The sequence below is a fragment of the Lutjanus erythropterus genome, chromosome 4, assembly GCF_056507025.1.
Source record: "Lutjanus erythropterus isolate fLutEry1 chromosome 4, fLutEry1.hap2, whole genome shotgun sequence".
Lineage (NCBI taxonomy): Eukaryota > Metazoa > Chordata > Actinopteri > Lutjaniformes > Lutjanidae > Lutjanus > Lutjanus erythropterus.
In genome coordinates, this window is record NC_139320.1 from 15500075 (window position 1) to 15519860 (window position 19786).

General features: G+C 37.9%; 2 protein-coding genes across 2 annotated transcripts; both read right to left on the bottom strand.

Moving 5' to 3' along the window:
- Positions 1-757: 757 nt before the first annotated feature.
- On the bottom strand, positions 758-5685 carry LOC146328221 (T-box transcription factor TBX1). The gene is made up of 7 exons (XM_084716365.1): positions 5058-5685; positions 4841-4942; positions 3990-4161; positions 3516-3671; positions 3238-3305; positions 2863-2963; positions 758-1364 (listed from the first exon to the last, which is right to left on the bottom strand). The coding sequence occupies exons 1-7, from the start codon at positions 5120-5122 to the stop codon at positions 1180-1182; spliced, it is 849 nt and encodes a 282-aa protein (XP_084572491.1). The 5' UTR covers positions 5123-5685; the 3' UTR covers positions 758-1179.
- A 2542-nt stretch (positions 5686-8227) lies between these two features.
- On the bottom strand, positions 8228-10662 carry LOC146328222 (apolipoprotein A-I-like). The gene is made up of 4 exons (XM_084717098.1): positions 10568-10662; positions 9783-9834; positions 9403-9547; positions 8228-9248 (listed from the first exon to the last, which is right to left on the bottom strand). The coding sequence occupies exons 2-4, from the start codon at positions 9823-9825 to the stop codon at positions 8645-8647; spliced, it is 792 nt and encodes a 263-aa protein (XP_084573224.1). The 5' UTR covers positions 9826-9834; positions 10568-10662; the 3' UTR covers positions 8228-8644.
- Positions 10663-19786: the final 9124 nt, after the last annotated feature.

Below are 19786 nucleotides of genomic sequence, written 5' to 3' on the forward strand. Positions count from 1 at the left end.
GTTTAGTTTAGTTTAGTTTAATTTAGTTTAGATTGTCAAAGTTTAGTTTAGTTTTAGCTTAGTTTTTTATTAGTTTCAGTACACATTTTTTGTGTTTGTTTTATTTTCTAGGACTACTACTGAAACTAAAGTCTTGCCATACAGTATATTTTATATTATTTTAGTCAGTCTTTCAAATACGCACTATGTTTATTTTTGACTCTTTTTTCTAAAGTCTTTTTTATTTTTATTATTTTATTATTTTATTTCAGTTTACTAAAATATTTTTTCACACCTTGGTTTGTTTTTGGTTTAGTTTGAGTTAACCATATTATTAAAGTGGTAACTACTACAACTCAAACCAATCTGAATGGAGGTAGTTTGTCTTTATGGGCTAATTTTTCTTTAGTGAAAACCAGCAATAAAAGCAATAAAATGTGGTATGTTACATTCACAAATAAAGAATTAGAACATCGTTTTTTATAACGTCTTTTAATTTGAAGACGTAGCCGTGTCATGGCCCTCGTTGTTTCTCCAGGAAATAACACTGGGACACTCCGCATTCTGGGTAATGAAGTTTTCACCGCGATTGCTTCGAGGATCACAGGGATTTACATTCCTCAATCAAAATAGCATTTGAGGCTTCGCGACTTGCTTCATTCAGAACATCAGCAGCCAAGTCTACATTATTCTAAACTGTTACTATTAAAAAAATTAGGAAAAATCAGACACGAAGTTTTCAGAATGTAATTTTATTATCTCAGACAACACACTGATGCATTGCAGTAGTACAAATGTCATAACGAGAGGTTACCATGTGATTTCAATAATATTACTTACTTACTATACTGTGTTTGTCGTTCTCAACTGTGAGTTTGTGGGGTTCTGATATTTTTATTTTTCTATGTCTGTGATGTATTATTGCTATAATCTACAGTACCTTACTGTGTTTCTGCATGCTCCTGTGTGCTATGGTATTATATATGTAGTATCACTGCTGGAAATCTATTATTTTATTGCCATTGCCGTTTTCATTTTGATGGAACGCTTGCATTATGTATTGAATCCCTATAATTTAAATTTATGAGGGAGACCACAAACTTTAGACATTTATTATAAAACACATAATAAAGTTGTATGATATCAAATGAGCAGTAAGTCAGATTTGATTCAAAGTTCAATCAGTTTGCTTCTCCTTCCTTATGTCAGTCTACCTCTCTCTTGAGATGGCCCCGGACAGTCCCAGTAGGAAGGAATTGGGAGGAACGAAGCAGATGCTAATATACTGTGTCCATCTTTCTTCTCCACAGCAAGTCCCACAGAGTCTTTACAGTGGGGGAAAAGTCCACACTGCTCCACAGACAACGGGAATTGGTCCTCCTGTCCTGAGGATGCAGGAGAACACAGTTGGACAGGTACTGATCGACACTTATAGGCCCAATTTGATGTATCCTCTATCTATCAAATCTACATCATTAGCCCACTGCTGATTCAAATCATCAGACTCTGTCTATTAACCCATCCAGATTGATCAATATCTCTAGAGCTGCAACAATTAATTGATTAGATGAAAAAAAAATCATCCCAAACTATTTAGTTTCAGTCATTTTTCAAGGAAAATTTTCAGAAGTTAATTTGTTCCAGCTTCTTAAATATAAAGATTTGACCTGTGTTTGAGATTTTTTTTTTTAACACCACCAAGGGCTGTTCAATATGACATATAAATATCAAGTCTATTACTCCACACACACACACACACACACACACACACACACACACACAAATTCTGTAAAATAATAAAATAATCTAGTGTTGTAACAAAATATCAACACAATTAGATTTTGGATAAATAATCATCTGTAATGTGGCTATAATGACTAAGTGGGTAAAAGCAAATAATAAAACAGCTAGAAGAGTCTGGTAAGTTTAGAAAATTACATAATCTTACTGTAATGCAGCCTTTAAAACCAGGAAAAGACAACATTTATGCCATATCACAATATAATGATAACCCCGCCCCCCCCCAAAAAAGCCAATATCAAGTCTCATATCACAGTATCGATTTAATATTGATATATTGTCCAGCCTTAATCCCACCTCTTGTATGAAGCATCACATTGGCAACTATATCCAACAAATTCAGAAAATTATGCATCTGCAGAAGAACTTGATGCCAAAATTGCAAATTAAAACTTCAAAGGACAATAATAATTCCCTCTGTGGAAAATGTGTATAAGAACAAAGATGTGTTATTAGAGCTGCAACAATTAATTAACGACTAATATTCAATCATTAAATTAATTGCCAACAAATGTGATAAATGATTAATTGTTTGAGTAAGTTTTTAAGAAAAAAAGTCAAAATTCTCTGATTCCACCTTCTTTTTTTTTTTTTTTTCTTTTTTTTTGGCTTATTTAGTCCTCTATGACAGAAAACTGAATATCTTTGTACTGTGGATAAAAACAAAACATTTCAACATTTTCTTATAGACTAAACAACTTATAATTTAATCAAGAAAATAATCAACAGATAAATCGCTAATGAAAATAATCATTAGCTGCAGCTCTGTGTTATATTAAAAAGAAAACTAGCATTAAGACAGTAATTACTGACCATGATTAACAGAACTTGTTCAAAGCAGCCATACTGATATGAAACAGTAGGGTAAACACTGGTGTTACCAATGATAATAATTAAAGTCCTGTTCCATTTAGTATAGCAGAGCCTTTTTTCTGACTGTTTGACCTGAATGGAATGGAACTTTAATTAGTATAATAGGTGACACCTGTGTTTACACCATTATTTCATGTCAAAATGGCTGCTGTGAAAAAAGTCTGAGTTGTTGCACCCGGCTCGTCGTATAATATACAGACAGATACTCACTGGCTGTTTTTGAGCCCCAGCATCTCTGCTCTCCAGGTTTGGTGATAAGGGGTTCAGGTCTGCCCTCTGGTGGACACCATACTGTTCCAGAATTACCCAATCTGCATAAACACACACACAGACACACACAATCGCAGATACTGTATATCATCACACAAGCATATGGACAGGTTTACATGCTCTGCAGACTCCATCAATAATCATATCTCACAGTTTTACCGTACATGGTCAACAACCTGCCATGTGTGGACCTCCTTTGCATACAAAGGTCAAAGATTAGCTATCAGCATGGCTGCTGCCTTATCACCAGCTGATAACAGCAATAAAGATTCCCTGTGATCCAGTCAGGCCTTCACCCGACTGATAGATACTCACCGGTCCTGAGGGTCTGTAGTCCTGAATCCTTTAGCAAATGGGTTGCTAGCAATTTTTAGCTGGGTGATCTGAGAGAGAGAAGGTGACATGGGGGGTTTAAAATAAATTAGATAAAAGCCAAATAAACTGTACCCTAATATGTAAGTTTATGCACAGTGATGGTGAGTTTCTATCATTAGTAGAAAGGTGTCATGCATATGTTTGATAGAAATGTGTCAAATGAACATGTAGTAGGCCTGGGTAAGGTTTAGTTTGAAGCCTACTGATTGGTTTCCTACCCTGTGGTTCTGATAGGCAGTGACAGCCATAAAGCGCGTCTCAAGGAAGGAAAACGTGCAGAAGTTCCTGTGTGCATTTAAGTGACTGTTGGGAGATGGATCCACATACACCACATGGAAGCGCGGCTGGTACCGATGCATGGAGTTCAATATCATCTGGCAGGGAGGAAGTTGGAGAAAACATGCAAAAAGCAAGTCAAAACAGACACATTTCTTGTATGTTCTTTCATGATAAAAGTCCTATGGTCTTATTTTCTGCTCTCAAAAGTAAAAGCATTAAAAAGCATATATTTGAGAATATATGGAATCCTTTCAGTAAATATGTTAAAGATTCAGATTTAAATCATTGCCGTCTCCAAGCTTCTAGAACTTATAATTTGCATCTTTTGTGATTAATATGCTCCATTTTGCAGAGACTACATTTTCAACTACAAAAGAAAAAACATGTAAGAGTTGTTAAAAACATCAACTGACATGTCCGTTGTCATCTAGCAAGTTGTTGGTGAGCTTGAGAGTGTCAAAGGACACGGTCTGCTTCATCCACTGGGCTCCGCAGGCAGGTGAGTCTGGGTGGAAATGCATCCTGCTCGGGGCTACAACATCTGCTCGCCCTGCCACCAGCCAGGATGAGCTATGGAAAGCATATCTGATACACATGCACATTATTTTCAAATATGTTCATTAGGACTGGTCAGTAAGAGTTTGCAGAGAGGGAACCAACACAGGTGTGTATTATAATATTATCTATAATCTAATATTATATTATATCATATTATAAGTGGACAATAGTTTGAGGGAGAAGATTAAATCGAACCATCGACCAAAATCAAAACTGGAAAAGTTTGAATATTGCCAATTACAAGCCAATACTTGTTGCATAAGATCTGTTTTTAACATGTGGGAGTGAAAATGATGAGAATCTGTCGCTCTCATCATTGTTCATCGCAATATTTCACTGTCAGCATCACTACCTACTATTTAAGACCTCATCCATTATATTTCTGGCAGATCAGATGCTTCACAACAGGCACACTTAATGTATGTCAAGAAAGTTACATTCTGATTAAATGCATTGGAGCATGTAAATGTAGATTTTATTGTATTAGTATTTTTCATTCCATTACTTGTTAACAGTTAATGTGGAATCTCTAATCAGAGTGATTTCAGTCGGGTTGAAGAAATATTGCAGCTGCAAATAATGTCGGTCTTGAATAAAGTGATCTTAGTACCAGATCAGAAATTAGCTAACAGGGTTTACCGTATGTTTTAAAAAGTAACAGTCTGTTCCACACTATACACCGCACACTTCACTCTGTATGACTGACCTGTATCTTTTATCATCAACAGGAATAAAGTCCATTAGCAGGACATATTCGGCAGTAGGATCCATCCCGGAGATTTGCACCTGGAACGTTGGAAACATCCTCCTGCAAATTGTAAACATGTAGACAAACAGAATGCAGTAAGCGACCGAAGAGAAAAACGGAACAGTTAAGTGCAAGATAAGGTAATGAGGAATATAAATATGAATGTTACTGTTACCTTCCAGCTTTGGTAACAATCATCTCTGTGCCCAGCTGGTCAAACTGCTGCCAAAGTGCATGCATCTCCAGCTGAACCCTAACACCACTCACTTGGGGGGCCTTGGCGCTCGTCAGTGACCGCCTGTCTGCACAGCAGGGCAGAGACAGTTCACAGCTCTGAGTCAGCTGAGGACCTGAGGAGGAGAGAGGAGACGTGTGATGAACTTTTGTTCCAGACTGTGTCTATAATAATCAACACATGAATGTATATTTTCTCCGTTGAGCTCAGATAATTTTGATCATCACTTACCATCCATCATTTGAACGTCTATGAGATAAATAATATGAATGAATCTGCTGTTTTATTTTGTCTCTTCCCTTGATATTTCAGTTCGCTTCGGTCTGTTACTCCACTGCTGACCACAAGTAGCAACTCCTGTTTTTATCAAGCCCAAACACACTGCTCTGGTGGATGTACGTCCAAACGTTACGAGTGGCTGTTTGTGTCCAGGAACAAGCTGGTTTTATACACCAAGAGACTCTCACTGGGGACCTCCATGCCTGCCTCATCCATTACAATACTCATAGTGCCAGTGACATGCACTAATCACAGCTGCACACGTATGCATGCATGCTGCCCCAAGAATTGTGAACACACACACACACACACACACACACACACACACACACACACACACACACACACACAACCTTTATGGAGCATCTAGAAATCACTGCCTGCATTTTGTATTATTTCTTATAGCCTAAAGTCTTAAGTGGAGCTTGTCTTGACCAAATAGAAGGGCATTAATAACATCCTAAGCAGGCCAGTGTTACTGGGTGTGGACAGATGAAGACAGCAACAAACTGCTTTTATTATTCATAGCCACTTTTCTTGGAGCACAGTTTCAACACCATACTAATTAGAGAGTCAGTTATCCCCTAAAACTATCTTCAGTGGGTATTTTGGGTTAGGTGTAATTGCAACATTCTGGTATATTTATGAAGTCATTTATTATATTTGATCAGACAAGTCATTAAAAACAAGTCCTTATTCACAATGACAGATAAATTGATAAGATCCTGGCCCAGTTGCATAAACGATCTTAAGTTTCAAACTTAAGTTTGTACCCTGAGCAAAATATTTCCCTACATTAAAGGGTTCACTAAGAAGCGTTACATAAAGCCTGATAGGTTGTCTTAAGTGTTTAGACTAAGGCTTTCATGACAGTTTCATAATACAGCACATTAGAAGGATCCAAGGTTACACTTTACTTAACATTCTTTAATTTTACCAGACAGCTTTTTTTCTGCATTCAAATGGAACTCGTAAATTCATAATTACGGCATGGTGAAGTGACAATGTGTGTGTCTAATCTTGAAAAACACGGTAAGCATGACCCCATTTGAAAGCACCAGTTGTCAGTTGTTAGCTGTCTTAGCTAACACACTTAGCCTGTGTTAGGTAGCTTCTCCAAAATGGACATCCAAGAGAAAAAATTAAAAAGATTATGAGAATGTTGTTCTCCTCAAAGGATACGGAAAGAACAAGCACATAATCCAAACTAAATTTAACAGCGTAACAGATACACACAAGCAGGATAAGTGGAAAACTAAACTGACAAATCAATGTGACAAAATGAATGTGAGTAATCTGTTGTGAAAAGAGCCATAGATTAAAAGTGCATTTGTTTGTGTGTGTGTCATGCAAGGTTTTGTGTGTCATGAAGACCTGACCATAGTCCATAACGTTCAAAGTAAGATACAAATAAAATGATATTGATTAATCAAAGTGGTATGACTAAAGTGTGAGAGTGTTTGCTATTGTGGTTGTGATGTGTATCTGTGTGTGTGTGTGTGTGTGTGTGTGTGTGTGTGTGTGTGTGTGTGTGTGTGTGTGTGTGTGTGTGTGTGTGTAGCCTCATTGGGATCTATGATGAGACAGTGTTGAAGGGATCCAGCCTGAGGGATCCAAAGCAGAAAAGCAGACTTTTCCCCAATAAAAGCACGACAAGGCTTATGTTTGTCAATAGGCCAGTTCACATCTCAACCCGCTCATTAATCACAGCTTTCAGGACCACAGGCACAAATATCTCATATGTTATTGGAAGTCCCTCCTAAGTAGAACTGATTGTATTAATGTTGCTCTTTTCCAATGGACTTTGGGATCAATGATGACCCCCGTCAATGTGCCGTCTGTGTGATACGACCTTACAGGCTCACAGGGGTCAAAAACACTCCAGTGAAGCTGAAGGCGCACCACTCTATTCATGCTATTAGAGTGCACTATGCAATTTAACAGTTTAGATCAGTGGTTTTCAAACTGGGGGCCAACGGGGGTCCTTGGGTGGGTTTTTGAAGGTGCTCAGCAAAAGGAGGAATTGAATATTTTAACTTAAATCACATTTTTTGGAAGAACAAAAAGGAAGAAATAGTGCTGGGTGTTTTGATTGATTGTAATTTACAATTACCTTAGTTTGATCATAGATTTACTATGCAGACTTTATTATCTTCAAAAATAAAACAAAAAGTACTCATAGGACATTCCTTAAGACAAAATCCTCTCCAACTGGGGTCTGTGGTTTGTTGTGCACCTATTGAAAAGGTTTGGAAACACCTGGTTTTGACAGAATAGGTATATTCTAATTTTGGCTTCATTTTTCATTTCTTAATGAAATTGCTTTCTGGTATAGATTATTACCGACAATATTCTGCTTCATTCTCAGTAGACCACACACACCGGAACTGACAATTGACTGTACTATTAATACTAATGTGCAATATAAACGTTCACTCAGATGTAATTTCATTTAATTTCATTTAATGCTGTGTAATATCAGTATCTCATTCAGGTGTACTATCATTACAACAATATCTCCCATAAATTTAACTGTTGACTCAGTTCATTTTTTATTTTGCTTATATTGTTACTGTTGTTTATGGTTCTTCTTATTCATATTTTTTCAATCTTTTATATGTCCTCTTGTTAATGTTGTTGTTATTGATGCTTATTCTATTTTGCTATCCACTTTGCTGCTGTAACACTGCAAATTTCCCCATTGTGGAACTACTAAAGATTTATCTTATTTCATCTTATCTTATTACAGACAGATCATTTAGGATAAATTGCAGTACATTTCAATATCTACTGGCATGTGACACTGTTCAATTTAGGGTCAGAGAGCAAAGTAGTATAAACAGTCAGATGTTTATTGAGCTGTATTTCGTCAGAGCACAGTTTTCAGACAAGCATCATTACACAGATGTTCAGGCACTTGTGATAGTTCACATACAATTCCTACACAATTCCTACAGTTGGCTGTATTGGAGGAGCAAAGCATATGTGTGCTGAGTGTGTATGTGTCTGTGTATGTCTTTGCTTGCATGTGCTTGTGCATGTGCACACGAAGTAAGGTGTTTGCATAGAAGATAGAAAGCAAGAGTCCCGCCTTTTTGTTACAAGGAAATGCATCAGTTAGGCATCCGCTTCATTTTGAGAGGTGGTCTGTGCATGCATGTAAGGAAAGATGGAATGCATAGAAAGGTGGAATTGATCTAGGAGAGACAGGCAGTTGGGCTTAGTTACAGGAACAGGGTAGAGAGGATTTAGTTCTTGGTGACGGTAGCAGCGATGGTCTCAAAGATAGCCTTAAGCTTGTCCTTGACTTCTGTAGCTAAAGGTTCAATCTTCTCCCTCAGGGCGGTGAGGTCTTCAGCATTGAAGCTCTGTGCTTGCGTATAGCTGGCACCAAGCTGGTCCTTGTATTCCTCGATGTAGGGAGAGACAGCTTCCTTGAGGGCCTCCATACGTTCACCCAACTTGACACGCACAGACTCCAAAATGGGCATCATGGCATTCTTGGTCTCTTCGACGTTGGTAGTCACCTTCTGCTGCAGATCCTCCACAATGGGCTGGAGCTTGGTCTTCATGGCGTCCGCCTCCTGCTTGGCCTTTTCCAGGAACTCATTGAAGGGGGCCTCCACAGTGGCGCGGTACTCCTCGATGTGTTTGTTAATGACATCCTTCAGCTGCTGGCGCTCAGCTGCAGTCTGAATATTAAGTGAATCTATATCACTTGCGAGACTGGCACGGAGTTCAGCGGTGGCCTCAGCGACGGTGGTGTAGAAACTGTCAGTCAGGGGGGAAATGGAAGCCTGCAAACTCTTGATATTATTGTGGATGTTGTCAATTCGCTGAGACACAGTGGCCCTGAGAGAGAACAAAAACAAATACAACTAAATAAACACAGTAAAATGAATAAATGGTGAGTAGAGAACTGTAAAAAGTGACTAAAGGAGAAAGGTGAATGAACCAGTGATGGAGCAAGTGTCAGTTACACAAAGTGTGACTGATGAGGCCTTACTTGTACTCGCTGTACTCAGTGTCGTCAAGCTGGTCCAGGGCTTTGTTGGCGCTGTCCTTCATCTGAGTCAGGAACATGTCCAGAAGAGCACGGGCGTGCTGCAGGTCAGAGGGTGCATCAGCCTGCAGGGAAGCGGCATGAGAGCCTGAGGAAAGCAAAGGAAAGGAAAGGAAAGAAAAGGAAAGGAAAGGAGGTGGTATGGAGAAATGAGCATGGGAATGGGGGGAAAGCAACAGTAAATCAAGAAATATAGTATTAAAATGTCATTTAAATTATAAAGTATATTTAAAATATTTCAAATGTTGTGTAAAACTGATTTACAGCTATACATGCACAGTAAGTATTTCCCCTAAATAAGAAATAGTGCATTCAGTACTCACCGACAGCCAGCAGGAGGGCGAGAGCGAGAGCCACGAATTTCATGATGGTGGTCTGGAGTGGAAAAAGTGGTAGCAGTTATTGATTATTCACTACACAGTTGTACAAGTTTCAACAAAACATATTTAAATTACTCAAAGAAATTAACAAAAAATACAGTTTAAAATGGAAACCCTTTTGTCCAATAACTTGAAGCAATTGCAGGCCAGATCAGTAGGCTTAGAAGAAAGAATGCCTTAACACACCGGTAAAGCTACACACTCATCCCTGATTAGGGCCACTTAACATACGACTGCCTATTAAAAGAGACGTAATCTGGGTAGATTAGAGATGGCTGCAAATTAGAGAGCCAACTCACACATATTAGCTCTGGACTGCTACGTAATCCTGCTCCAGGCTTTACAGTAAATCATAGTCATAGAATTAGCAAATCATCTCCCTGATCTCTGACACAGTCTCAGTCTAGAAGAGTTTAAATTTAGGGATCTCTTGAGCTCCTTGAAATTAAAATAACTGCTAAAATATCAGGCTAAACTGAATTATAGTTACAATTAATTAAACAAAATATCTTAAAATCACAATTTAAAGATGGCACCACAACTTCTCTTCCCTGCAGAGAAAACTTGTTTTTGGCACCAGTTTAATTCACAACTTCGTAAAAAAAAGTTTACAGATTGCAGAAAGTTCACTCTCGCATATGGAGGAAGTTCTTCAACAGATTTTCCAATCTGACTACCGATTCTACAGTCAGAGTTCCAGTCAGAGCCACGGCAGCTGCTTGTCTTACCTGGTGGAGTTCTTGACGAGACTGAACAACCTCAGCAAGAGCGGACTTTTTATAGTGCCTGAGTGAGGGATGAGTCCATGTGGGGAGGAGGGATGGGGGTGGAGGTGCATGTCTCCGTGGAGGTGGACCTCACCCCCCTGCCATCTCCCTCAGCAGGGGAACTAGGTTTAGAGTTCAATGGTCACCTGCTGGGAGGAGATCACTCAGTGCACACACCAGCACACACACACACACACAGTTACAGATTTGCTTTACATTCTGAGTGTCATAGATGAACTGTAATTTTCACAGAAGTACATTTCTCAACAATCCTCTCAATCAGGCTGAGTCAGTTGGCAGCCTGGGAATCAAATCTTGCCCTGTAACAACCTCAATCTGGCTCTTCAATCATTTATAGATATACAAATAAACAATTTCTTTGAATGAGCCCAGTCATTGGTTTTGTCTGCTGTTTTGTATAGAGACGATTATTTCAATAAAATGTTTTATCACACTGTAAAAACAAAAAAGTTCAGAAAATGCAAAATTTCAAGGCAACTCACATCAAGAATTTTTTGAGTTTTGAGCCAAACTCACACTCTTCAGTTCTGAAAACCAAAATATACTGTTTTGTTGAGATACTTTACTTTTCTTCTTTAGATAAACTTGAATAATTGAGTTTTAGAAACCTCAGAAGTGTGTTTCAAAACTTGTTGACTAAACTTGTTGAACTGAAAGTGAATAATGATTAATAATAATATATAATATTTTCAGTTGCAACTATTTAATTTGAAAGCACCTAAATAATGAAAAATCAGAGTCACAGCTCATTGTTGACAATTTTTGAGGTTTCAAGTTTACCTATGTGTGCTATAGGTCAGAAAATAGGCCATTGTGCGTTTTATCTTTTTTTTTTTTACAGTACTCGGGTTGTTTAAGCAAGAGGCAAGAGCATGAGAAAACTCAGTCAAATGAATGAAAAAAATATTTAATGCAACATTGTATTTATTAAAACAACAAGCTACCTCTAATCTGAAATTACAAGGGAGCATTATTATGCATTATTTCTTTTCTAAGTGGAGAAAATTTAAAAACATTAATTGTGTTATATTTATTTAAATTCCTACTTAGCAAAGTTCTGGCCCCTTGGTACTATATTTTTGTTTTTTTCAAATTTGGCCCTTTCAAAAAAAGTAATTGTATTGACCTGCTCTAAATTCACCACATTTTTAAAAGGCAACCATCTTTTTTTTTTTCTTTTCCATAAGGGTTTTCTCATTTGTTATGTAGCCAAGTCATTCTTGCTGTGTAGCAGACATGAAAGATTGACACAAAGAAATGGCAATTTAGTGTGAAAGTGGAGCCATAAAGGTGGTTGAATTAGGAAGGAAGTGTGAATATGACAAAACTGTGATGGAACGGTGGGACACAACAAGTTTTTTTATGATATCAGACAAAAGGCAGAGCGACAGGAGAGCTGGGAGGCGAGAAATGAGGGGGGAATAATGGGAATAAAATGGAAGCCAATGAAATAAGCATGCAAATATATGTAAACCTTCCCCATATAGTCTATGTGAAGGTATCCTGCTCTGGTCTGTATTGGCTCCTGTTCTATATTCTACATCTTTTGCAGGTTGAACTCCCTCCCAGTTTTTTTTTTTTTTTTTGCAATGCGTTTGTTACAGATGAGTGTGTAGGACAGAAAAGCCACATTATTTACAGTCCTAGTGACGCCAAAAGGCTGCCAAGAGAAACAATCAAGAGCAAACAGAAGAAAGTGAATTGTTGCAATCACCTATTTGAAATGTAATAACATTCAATCTGCTGTCCCTAAATTGTGGATAACAGCTATGAATGCACTGACATTCACACAGACCCACACAACACCATGTAACAGAGCTGTAATCTACAGAGAACAGAGTATCAAGACAGACTTATCTCGGTTTACGGATAACAAGGTTTGTGGCTGATGTGTGCACGATGATTAATGGGTCAAAGAGTGGTGCGTGCCATGCTGTTGTTTGTTGTCCTATCACCAATGGACTTTGTCACCATGGTTTCATGTAATTTGAGGAGTTGGAATGGCCTTAGTATAGGACGTTGTCTCTACATGTACACACATATGTGTATATCACAGGTATTATAATGTCTTCTATCACACAAGCATCACTCTTGAATAATAATTGCCTATCAAAAAGTTCATGCCTATTCTTTTAGGATTTGCAATAGAGATTAGATAATAATTCCTTTCCCTTTTCCCTTTTCTCTCCTCCTTCCTATACATACATACACACCATGTGTGAATGTATGTATAAAATTGGAAACTATGTGGTAAAATCAAAAGCTATACTTGAAACAGAGAAGCTGACATTATTATTATTATTTTTATTTTTTTTGGTTTATTAACCCTTGTTTATTTATGGTCTGTCTATGTGCATCTCTGTGTGTTGACACGTGTACTATGATAGGAGGAAAATGTTGCCTTCGATATATCAGACTGTCTGCAGAGTCGGAGTGAAAGCCGTGCAGGGTTATTAGGTGCAAGGTTAATCATTGTCATCAGTGGTCAGTGGCAATCAACTGTACCGGTCTGTGTTTCTTGCATAATATTGTCCCAGTAGCATATATAATCAATGCTCTTTTCTCCGAATGCCACTACTCTCAGATTCTTGTCCTAAGTGATTACAACATGCCCAGTTTCATATCTCTGGCAACACTTGTCAAGTTACTACAGCTAAAATTCAAATCAGTGCTTACAATGTTTAATTTTGTGAAGACTGTATGCAAGGAGTTGGCTAGTGCGCTGAGAAGTGTTTCTAAAATTTTATTACACTGCTTTGTTAAATACTCAATTCTGATTAGTCAATTACAGCATTCTAAGATCTGTTAATTCTGTGTGACAGACTGTTGCTATGGATACAGTTCTGCTCATAGACTGGAGCAGCAATGACATCATGTTTACATTAATATTTTATGCCAAACTATTTTTTTTTGAGTAAGTAGCCATGTAATAAGTGGAATTATGTACCGTGAGCAGGTCATTATTGGGACCCTTGTTCGTAAACAGTATATCATACAGGTGCGCCATTTAGTGCACCACCATGATTGACTTCGTTACACAGCTTTGTTGAATAATCGATTCTGATTGATCATTGCAGCATAAATTTAAATCTGTTTTATCAGAATGTAACGCAGAACCAGAGAGTTGTCAGTAATAGTTGCGTCCTACCAAACAGCATGCTGGAAGAATGCTATTATATGTTCATTCAGGCTGACTCTATCCCTCAAATAACTCATAATACGTGCCTGTTATGGTGCATATAACATGCCTGTATTTTGAGTGCATGTCAGCCGTTGAATCAACTACTCTGAACAAAAGCTGAACATTCATTTATTACATTTTGCAACAGATTTCATCACAATTGTGTTAGGTTTCTATTTTTCTTGCCTGTAAATTACAAAATACATTTTCAGTTTCTCTCTGTGATGGTTTCAGTGTGCGGCTGCAACAATTCCTCTATGACCATTCAAAAGCCAAATGACATTCGACCCTTCTTTGTCTTTCTCTGCATCCATTTGTCTTTGTCATTTATCAGTTGACGCTGTGATATCTGCCTTCACAGTCACCCCCTACTACAAACTCAATCACTTTACATTTTTATGGAGAGGAGCCAAGCTGAGCTTGATGAGGCTGTGAAGAGAGAGGAATGTCAGAGCCACACCAATGCCTGCTAGACTCAGACTGACATTAGCAATTCCAGCCATTTGCCTGACACCAGTAATCAAAAAACAGCAGACAAGGTGTAGTAGCTTTGTAGTCACTGTCTTATGATGTATTTGTTAGAATTTCTGGCTGAGAACTTTTTTTAATTTAGCCTAGCAAACTACAGAAGAGCCAAGCATGGATAACCATGGTCTTGAACCACTGCATGACATGATACAAAAACAATGTGTTAGTTACTGCAAGAACTAAGGCATTTCAATCATCATAATTTCTGAGTTATTAATGATGTCCATGTCATCTTCATTGGTACGTCCGCAGTTAAAGGGACTAAGAACTGAGCAGTCACATCAGTAAGCAAAGCTGTAATCATGCTGTAATCAACTGGCATTGCTTTTTCATTACTTTACTTATGGCCCTTCTAAGAAAGTCATTCCCTCTGTGTATTTAGGCATTATTTATTTGGAAAAATATAAATGCAAATTAGATCATAATTTTGAATCTATTATCAGCTGTTTAGGGAAAGAACATGTATAGCCCATTTCACAGTTATGCCACCATTATATTTATCAGCATTAAAAACGAACAAATTCATTTGAAAGGCTACAAAAATGATGAAGTAATGACCATAAATTGTAAATTTTTCTCTATTTTCTGACATTTTCTAAAATGAAGAAGCAATAAAAAAAGATCAATAATGACAATAATAACTGCAGGGCTCCAATATACACACCAAGAACAGCAAAAGGCTGAACAGCACATGATCCCTGTCAATGGGTCCAGCTTGTATATTGTAATTGTACAGTCTTTTGGGTTTTTGCCCTGGCCTGTGAGATAAGAATATTCTATGTATCAGCTGCTCTGAGCTCAGAGCTGCTGACCAGGAGTGAAGCAGGCCTTGTCAGAAGAATGACACTTATCTGGGACAGCAACCTTTGAGACTGCTTGCATTGCAGCACGTTGGTTCAGCATTCACAATGAACAATTTATCTGGAGTACTGCAGTCATAATTGTTATCAATACGAACTCAGAACTCCTTGCTGGGAAGACAATAGCTAAGATTCCATGTTTTTATAAAACTGTAAGGGCAACACTCAATTATTATGATGAGCGACAGGAACATTTAAAGCTACTACAGGGAGTTCTTAACTGGTTATGACACAGTCTCAGTTTCTTACTAAAGCCTCTATATGACCTATGTAACCAAACAAGACCATCAGTTATTCTTAAGGCTTGCCACCAGGTTGGAAATCAGATGAAATAGCCCGTGTTTACATGCAGGCAAAGTTAGTCGCGTGTATGGTAACCAGTTACAAAGAAGCATTAGGAGATTTTTCATCAGACATTACATTTTGTGGTAATTATGGTTTGTTCACAAAATCAACAAAATATAAAAGTTCCTTTAAAAACAAACAAAGGGGGCAAAAAAAAAAAAAAAAAGCTTGGCAAATCTAAAAAATAAACAGCTGAAATTCTTGACCAGCCATTGTTAACAGCATCGCCACTTGGTCAAGGCTGGATGACAAGCATAATTTTGGCCCACTTTATTAAAATATAATTGCTAAACAGAAACAATAACTTGTTTAAAGTAAGGGTCATAAATGTTTTTCAGGCCAAGGACACCTTGGCTGATAGAGACATGAACCAGAGACACCCTGCTCCATATATTGCAATGAATATTTTGGGGTTTTCTTTCAGCTGCTAAACCAGCAGCATAGCTAATATTAGGTACGTTAGCCTCACCCTCTGTATTTTTGCTGGTGGTTTCAGAGGTGGAAGGTAAATCTTTGTCAGAGTCTTTCACTGGTGAATTTACGAAACAATCTATTATGGTTCACAAGTATGTTTGTTAACTACACTTGGGACAGTAATACAGCTATTTGGCCAATACATTGCAGTAATACATGGCTAAGTAGTCCACCATTATGGATAGGATAGATTTAGCAGGTTAGCTAGCTTTTGTCAGTGTTCTGTAAGTTTAACTTTTTGGGTTTTCTTTATAATTAAGCCAATTTATCTAGTTAGATTCATGTTATTGTGTGTTTCCAGACATATTTTCATTTTGGGGAAAAAACAAAGATTTGAGTACTACAAGTTACATAAGGCCAACTGATTTCTGGGCTAACGCATGTGGTGGGATTTAGCGCTCTACTAAGAAAAGGAAGTTCTTTGTTGATGAACAACAACCTGTTTTACAGTGACTATCAGACAGCCAGACAGATGTGGGGTAATTGCCTGGAGCTGATAAATATTTAATCAGAAAATCAACCATTTGATCAGGCCCTGGCTGAGGTTCAAAGGTCATGTCATTGTTCCAGCTGCCTCTATGATGGAGCACTGTTCTCAACCCAGCAGGGGAGGTTATCTCAGCTGTGAGCAACAGTGTGGAGCTCTCCTCATTTTCTCCAACACACACACCACTTCAGATCGCTATACCCAAGTCTACTTAACTGGTGATGTGGTTTTGCAATATCACATCTGCCGAGGTCGCTTCTGCTTTAATACAGATATTTGGACCAAAGCCCTGGTCGTAGAGAGTCACTGTAGGTTGCAGGGCCCAGCAGGTTGTACAGCTTGACAGCAAAGCAAGAAAATCCACCCTGAACTCAGATAACCTAAATCACTAGAGGAACAAATTGTTTGATCATAAAATAATCCACACACTCTCACAGATGCTGACAAACACGTAATCAGTGAATAATGAGGACACACTTGGGCAACTCGTGTGCCAACCTTCATGCAGTGAGCTGTGGTTCCGACCAGTGATAGGGAACATTATCTTCTCCTTTTATGAGCCTCTGTACACATTTGTTGCTCTTAAGACTGTTCCAAAGATAATGCACTTCATTAAAGGTGCAGTAAGCGATTCTGAAGGGAGATAGTTGATTGTTGAGTCTCATTCCCAGGTCATCAAATACTTTCATTTTGGGATTGAACATCAACAGTCAACCATCATGTACGATTTTTACACCAAAACTAGCACATATATGCAGGCTTTTTGTCAGATAAAAGATAGATAATAAAAGATGTGGACTGGAAAGCCCAGACTCAACTCGTGTCTGTGCTGGAGAGAAGAGAAAAAGTACTTTTTATAAGTCTCAGCTCTCAGTACTTTTGTAGCTTCTAACTGAATCTCTGTGGTTTAAAGTTTACTTTCTCTCCTGCATTGCTGTTTGTACTATTACTGATTTTCCTGCTTCATAAAGCATTTAGATAACAAAATGGTTATGGCTATGGCAAACAGGTTGTGAAAATGAAAAGGAAAAAGGATGTGAAAACTGGTCATAAATCAGGAGAAATACAGGAGAACTGTGATCCTGGGAGGAAATAGGGAGAGAGCAATGAAAAACTGGAGACTCCTGGGAAAATTGGGCTGGTTAACAAGCATGTTTTAAATACATTTAAAAGTTAGGGCAAGCCATCATAAGAGGAACATGTTCCTTGGTGAAGCACTACACTTAAAGCTGATGCAACAGTAAATGCTATATTAAATTGCATGTTTAAATGATCCAAAAAGGAACACGCAATATAGTTCACCTTTTGTTAGACTATTAGAAATGTCTTGTGACTGTTTCTTGATTTTGAATGCTTTTTCACCACTGGTTTTAATGACTAAACAAGGTATTGAATGCATCAGTTATTGGTTATTCTGTTTCAAATGAAATTTCATGAAATGGAATGGCTCATGGTGCTTTGCATGTTGCGTTGTTCATCAACAACCACTATCTAAAATGAAAAACAAGTCGACTCACTTTTTAACATTAAGGAAAATCAACACCATGGCTGCCATGCTGTTGTTCATTCACAGTCTAAAACACACAGTGCATGATTCGTGTTTGGCATACAGGGATTAAAAAATACACTGCAGCCTCCCATAAGAACTTTGTATTTAGTTGTTTGGTGCATTTTTTTTTGTCTATGCAGTTTGGTGCGTAGGTGTTCAGTTGATCATCTGAGTTTCAAGGCCAGTTTGCAATGCTAAAGCTAGCATTGCCCAAGATGTAGAGGTCATTCACTCTTTGTTACCAGAACCAAGCCGCCCACACCATGACAAACACAGAGTGGAAAGAAAAGTTGTTTTTTTTGCCTGAACCCATGCATGTCAAGGATTTTCACTATTTGGTACCAATGATCTGTTATTACATTATCAATATGTGTTTTATTAGATCTGTATTATCTAATAGTATGTGTGTGTTGTACATGTGTTGAGCAGGAGGGGTATTTCAAAATATACTGCATTATTGGCACCACATTTACCCTGAAAGAAGAATTAGAATTATTTACTAATTTCAGTACATTAAACCTGCCAAATTTATCAGTCATGTTGCATCATCAGTCCTGCCCTTGTCTGCCCTCTTGTGGTTAAAACACTGAGTAAAATGCTATAACCTACTCTGTGCAAATATTATACCTAATAATGTTTTTTAAATCTGCTGCAAGATGATGGACAGTTACCTTGCTCCAAGTTACCCTGCTGAAGACAACATTTAACAATGCATTGCATGAGAATAGTGTCAACAATCTGATCTCACACCATGGGCTCTGTGACTGGACAAAGGCATCATTTAGCAACACAGTGTTAATGTAGCTCCCAGCTGTGACTGAGAGGCTTGAGGACAGAAAAGTGTCATTTGCCACACCACAGGAATCCTTAAATTCAGCTTCCCTTGCAAATACATATGCAAAATACATCACTGTTTCCCTTTGTAAAAAAAAAAACCTCACTCCTACAAAGCTGTGGTAACACACTTTGTAAAGAGTGAGAGATTTTTGAATAAGAAATAACTGAGTGTGAAAGTGTGGTTTTATATGTAAACTTATTTTTAATGCAATATATGGTAGCTTGAAGTGTCATCATAAAATGTTTAGTGCCTTTAAATTAGGAGAGAAAAGTTTAAGCTCGGACATTTCTGAGAGATGCCTTTAAGAAAATCTGTGATTTCTACACAACAGGGTGAATGCCCCCACTTTAATATAATGTACTCAGTGAACGAGACATTACAACAGGACCAGCTGCTGCGTACAGAAGTCTGAGCTGAAGTGGTGGCGAGGGGAAATGTGAAGAGATTTGAAGCATTTTAAAAAGGATTCAAAATTAAGTCTTCTATGCTACATTTAAAGATGGTGAGCATCACAAACCACACTAGATGAGGGGAAAAAAGAGAGAGGAGGATGGATTTGCTCCACAACTATGAAAGAAGGATAACTAACCAAATTTAAACCTGGCTCTCCAAAGGGCCTTGTATAGCTTGGAATTGCCTTAAAAGCTCATTCTTAAAACATAGACCCACACTTGTTTCAGCCCTAAGGAAAACAAAGACAGATGGAAAGTGATATGTGAGTCACTGTATGGATGTCAGCTAAAGATGGGCAGTGATTGATGCATTCAGTTGCGGAGCAAAATAAAAAGCACATTTGTTAAATAGCTAGACCAGTACTGGGGTTTTGGGGAAGATGTCATTTGCCATATTAGGGATGAAAAACCTCTTGATATCGAAATACATAAAGGAGGCAAGATA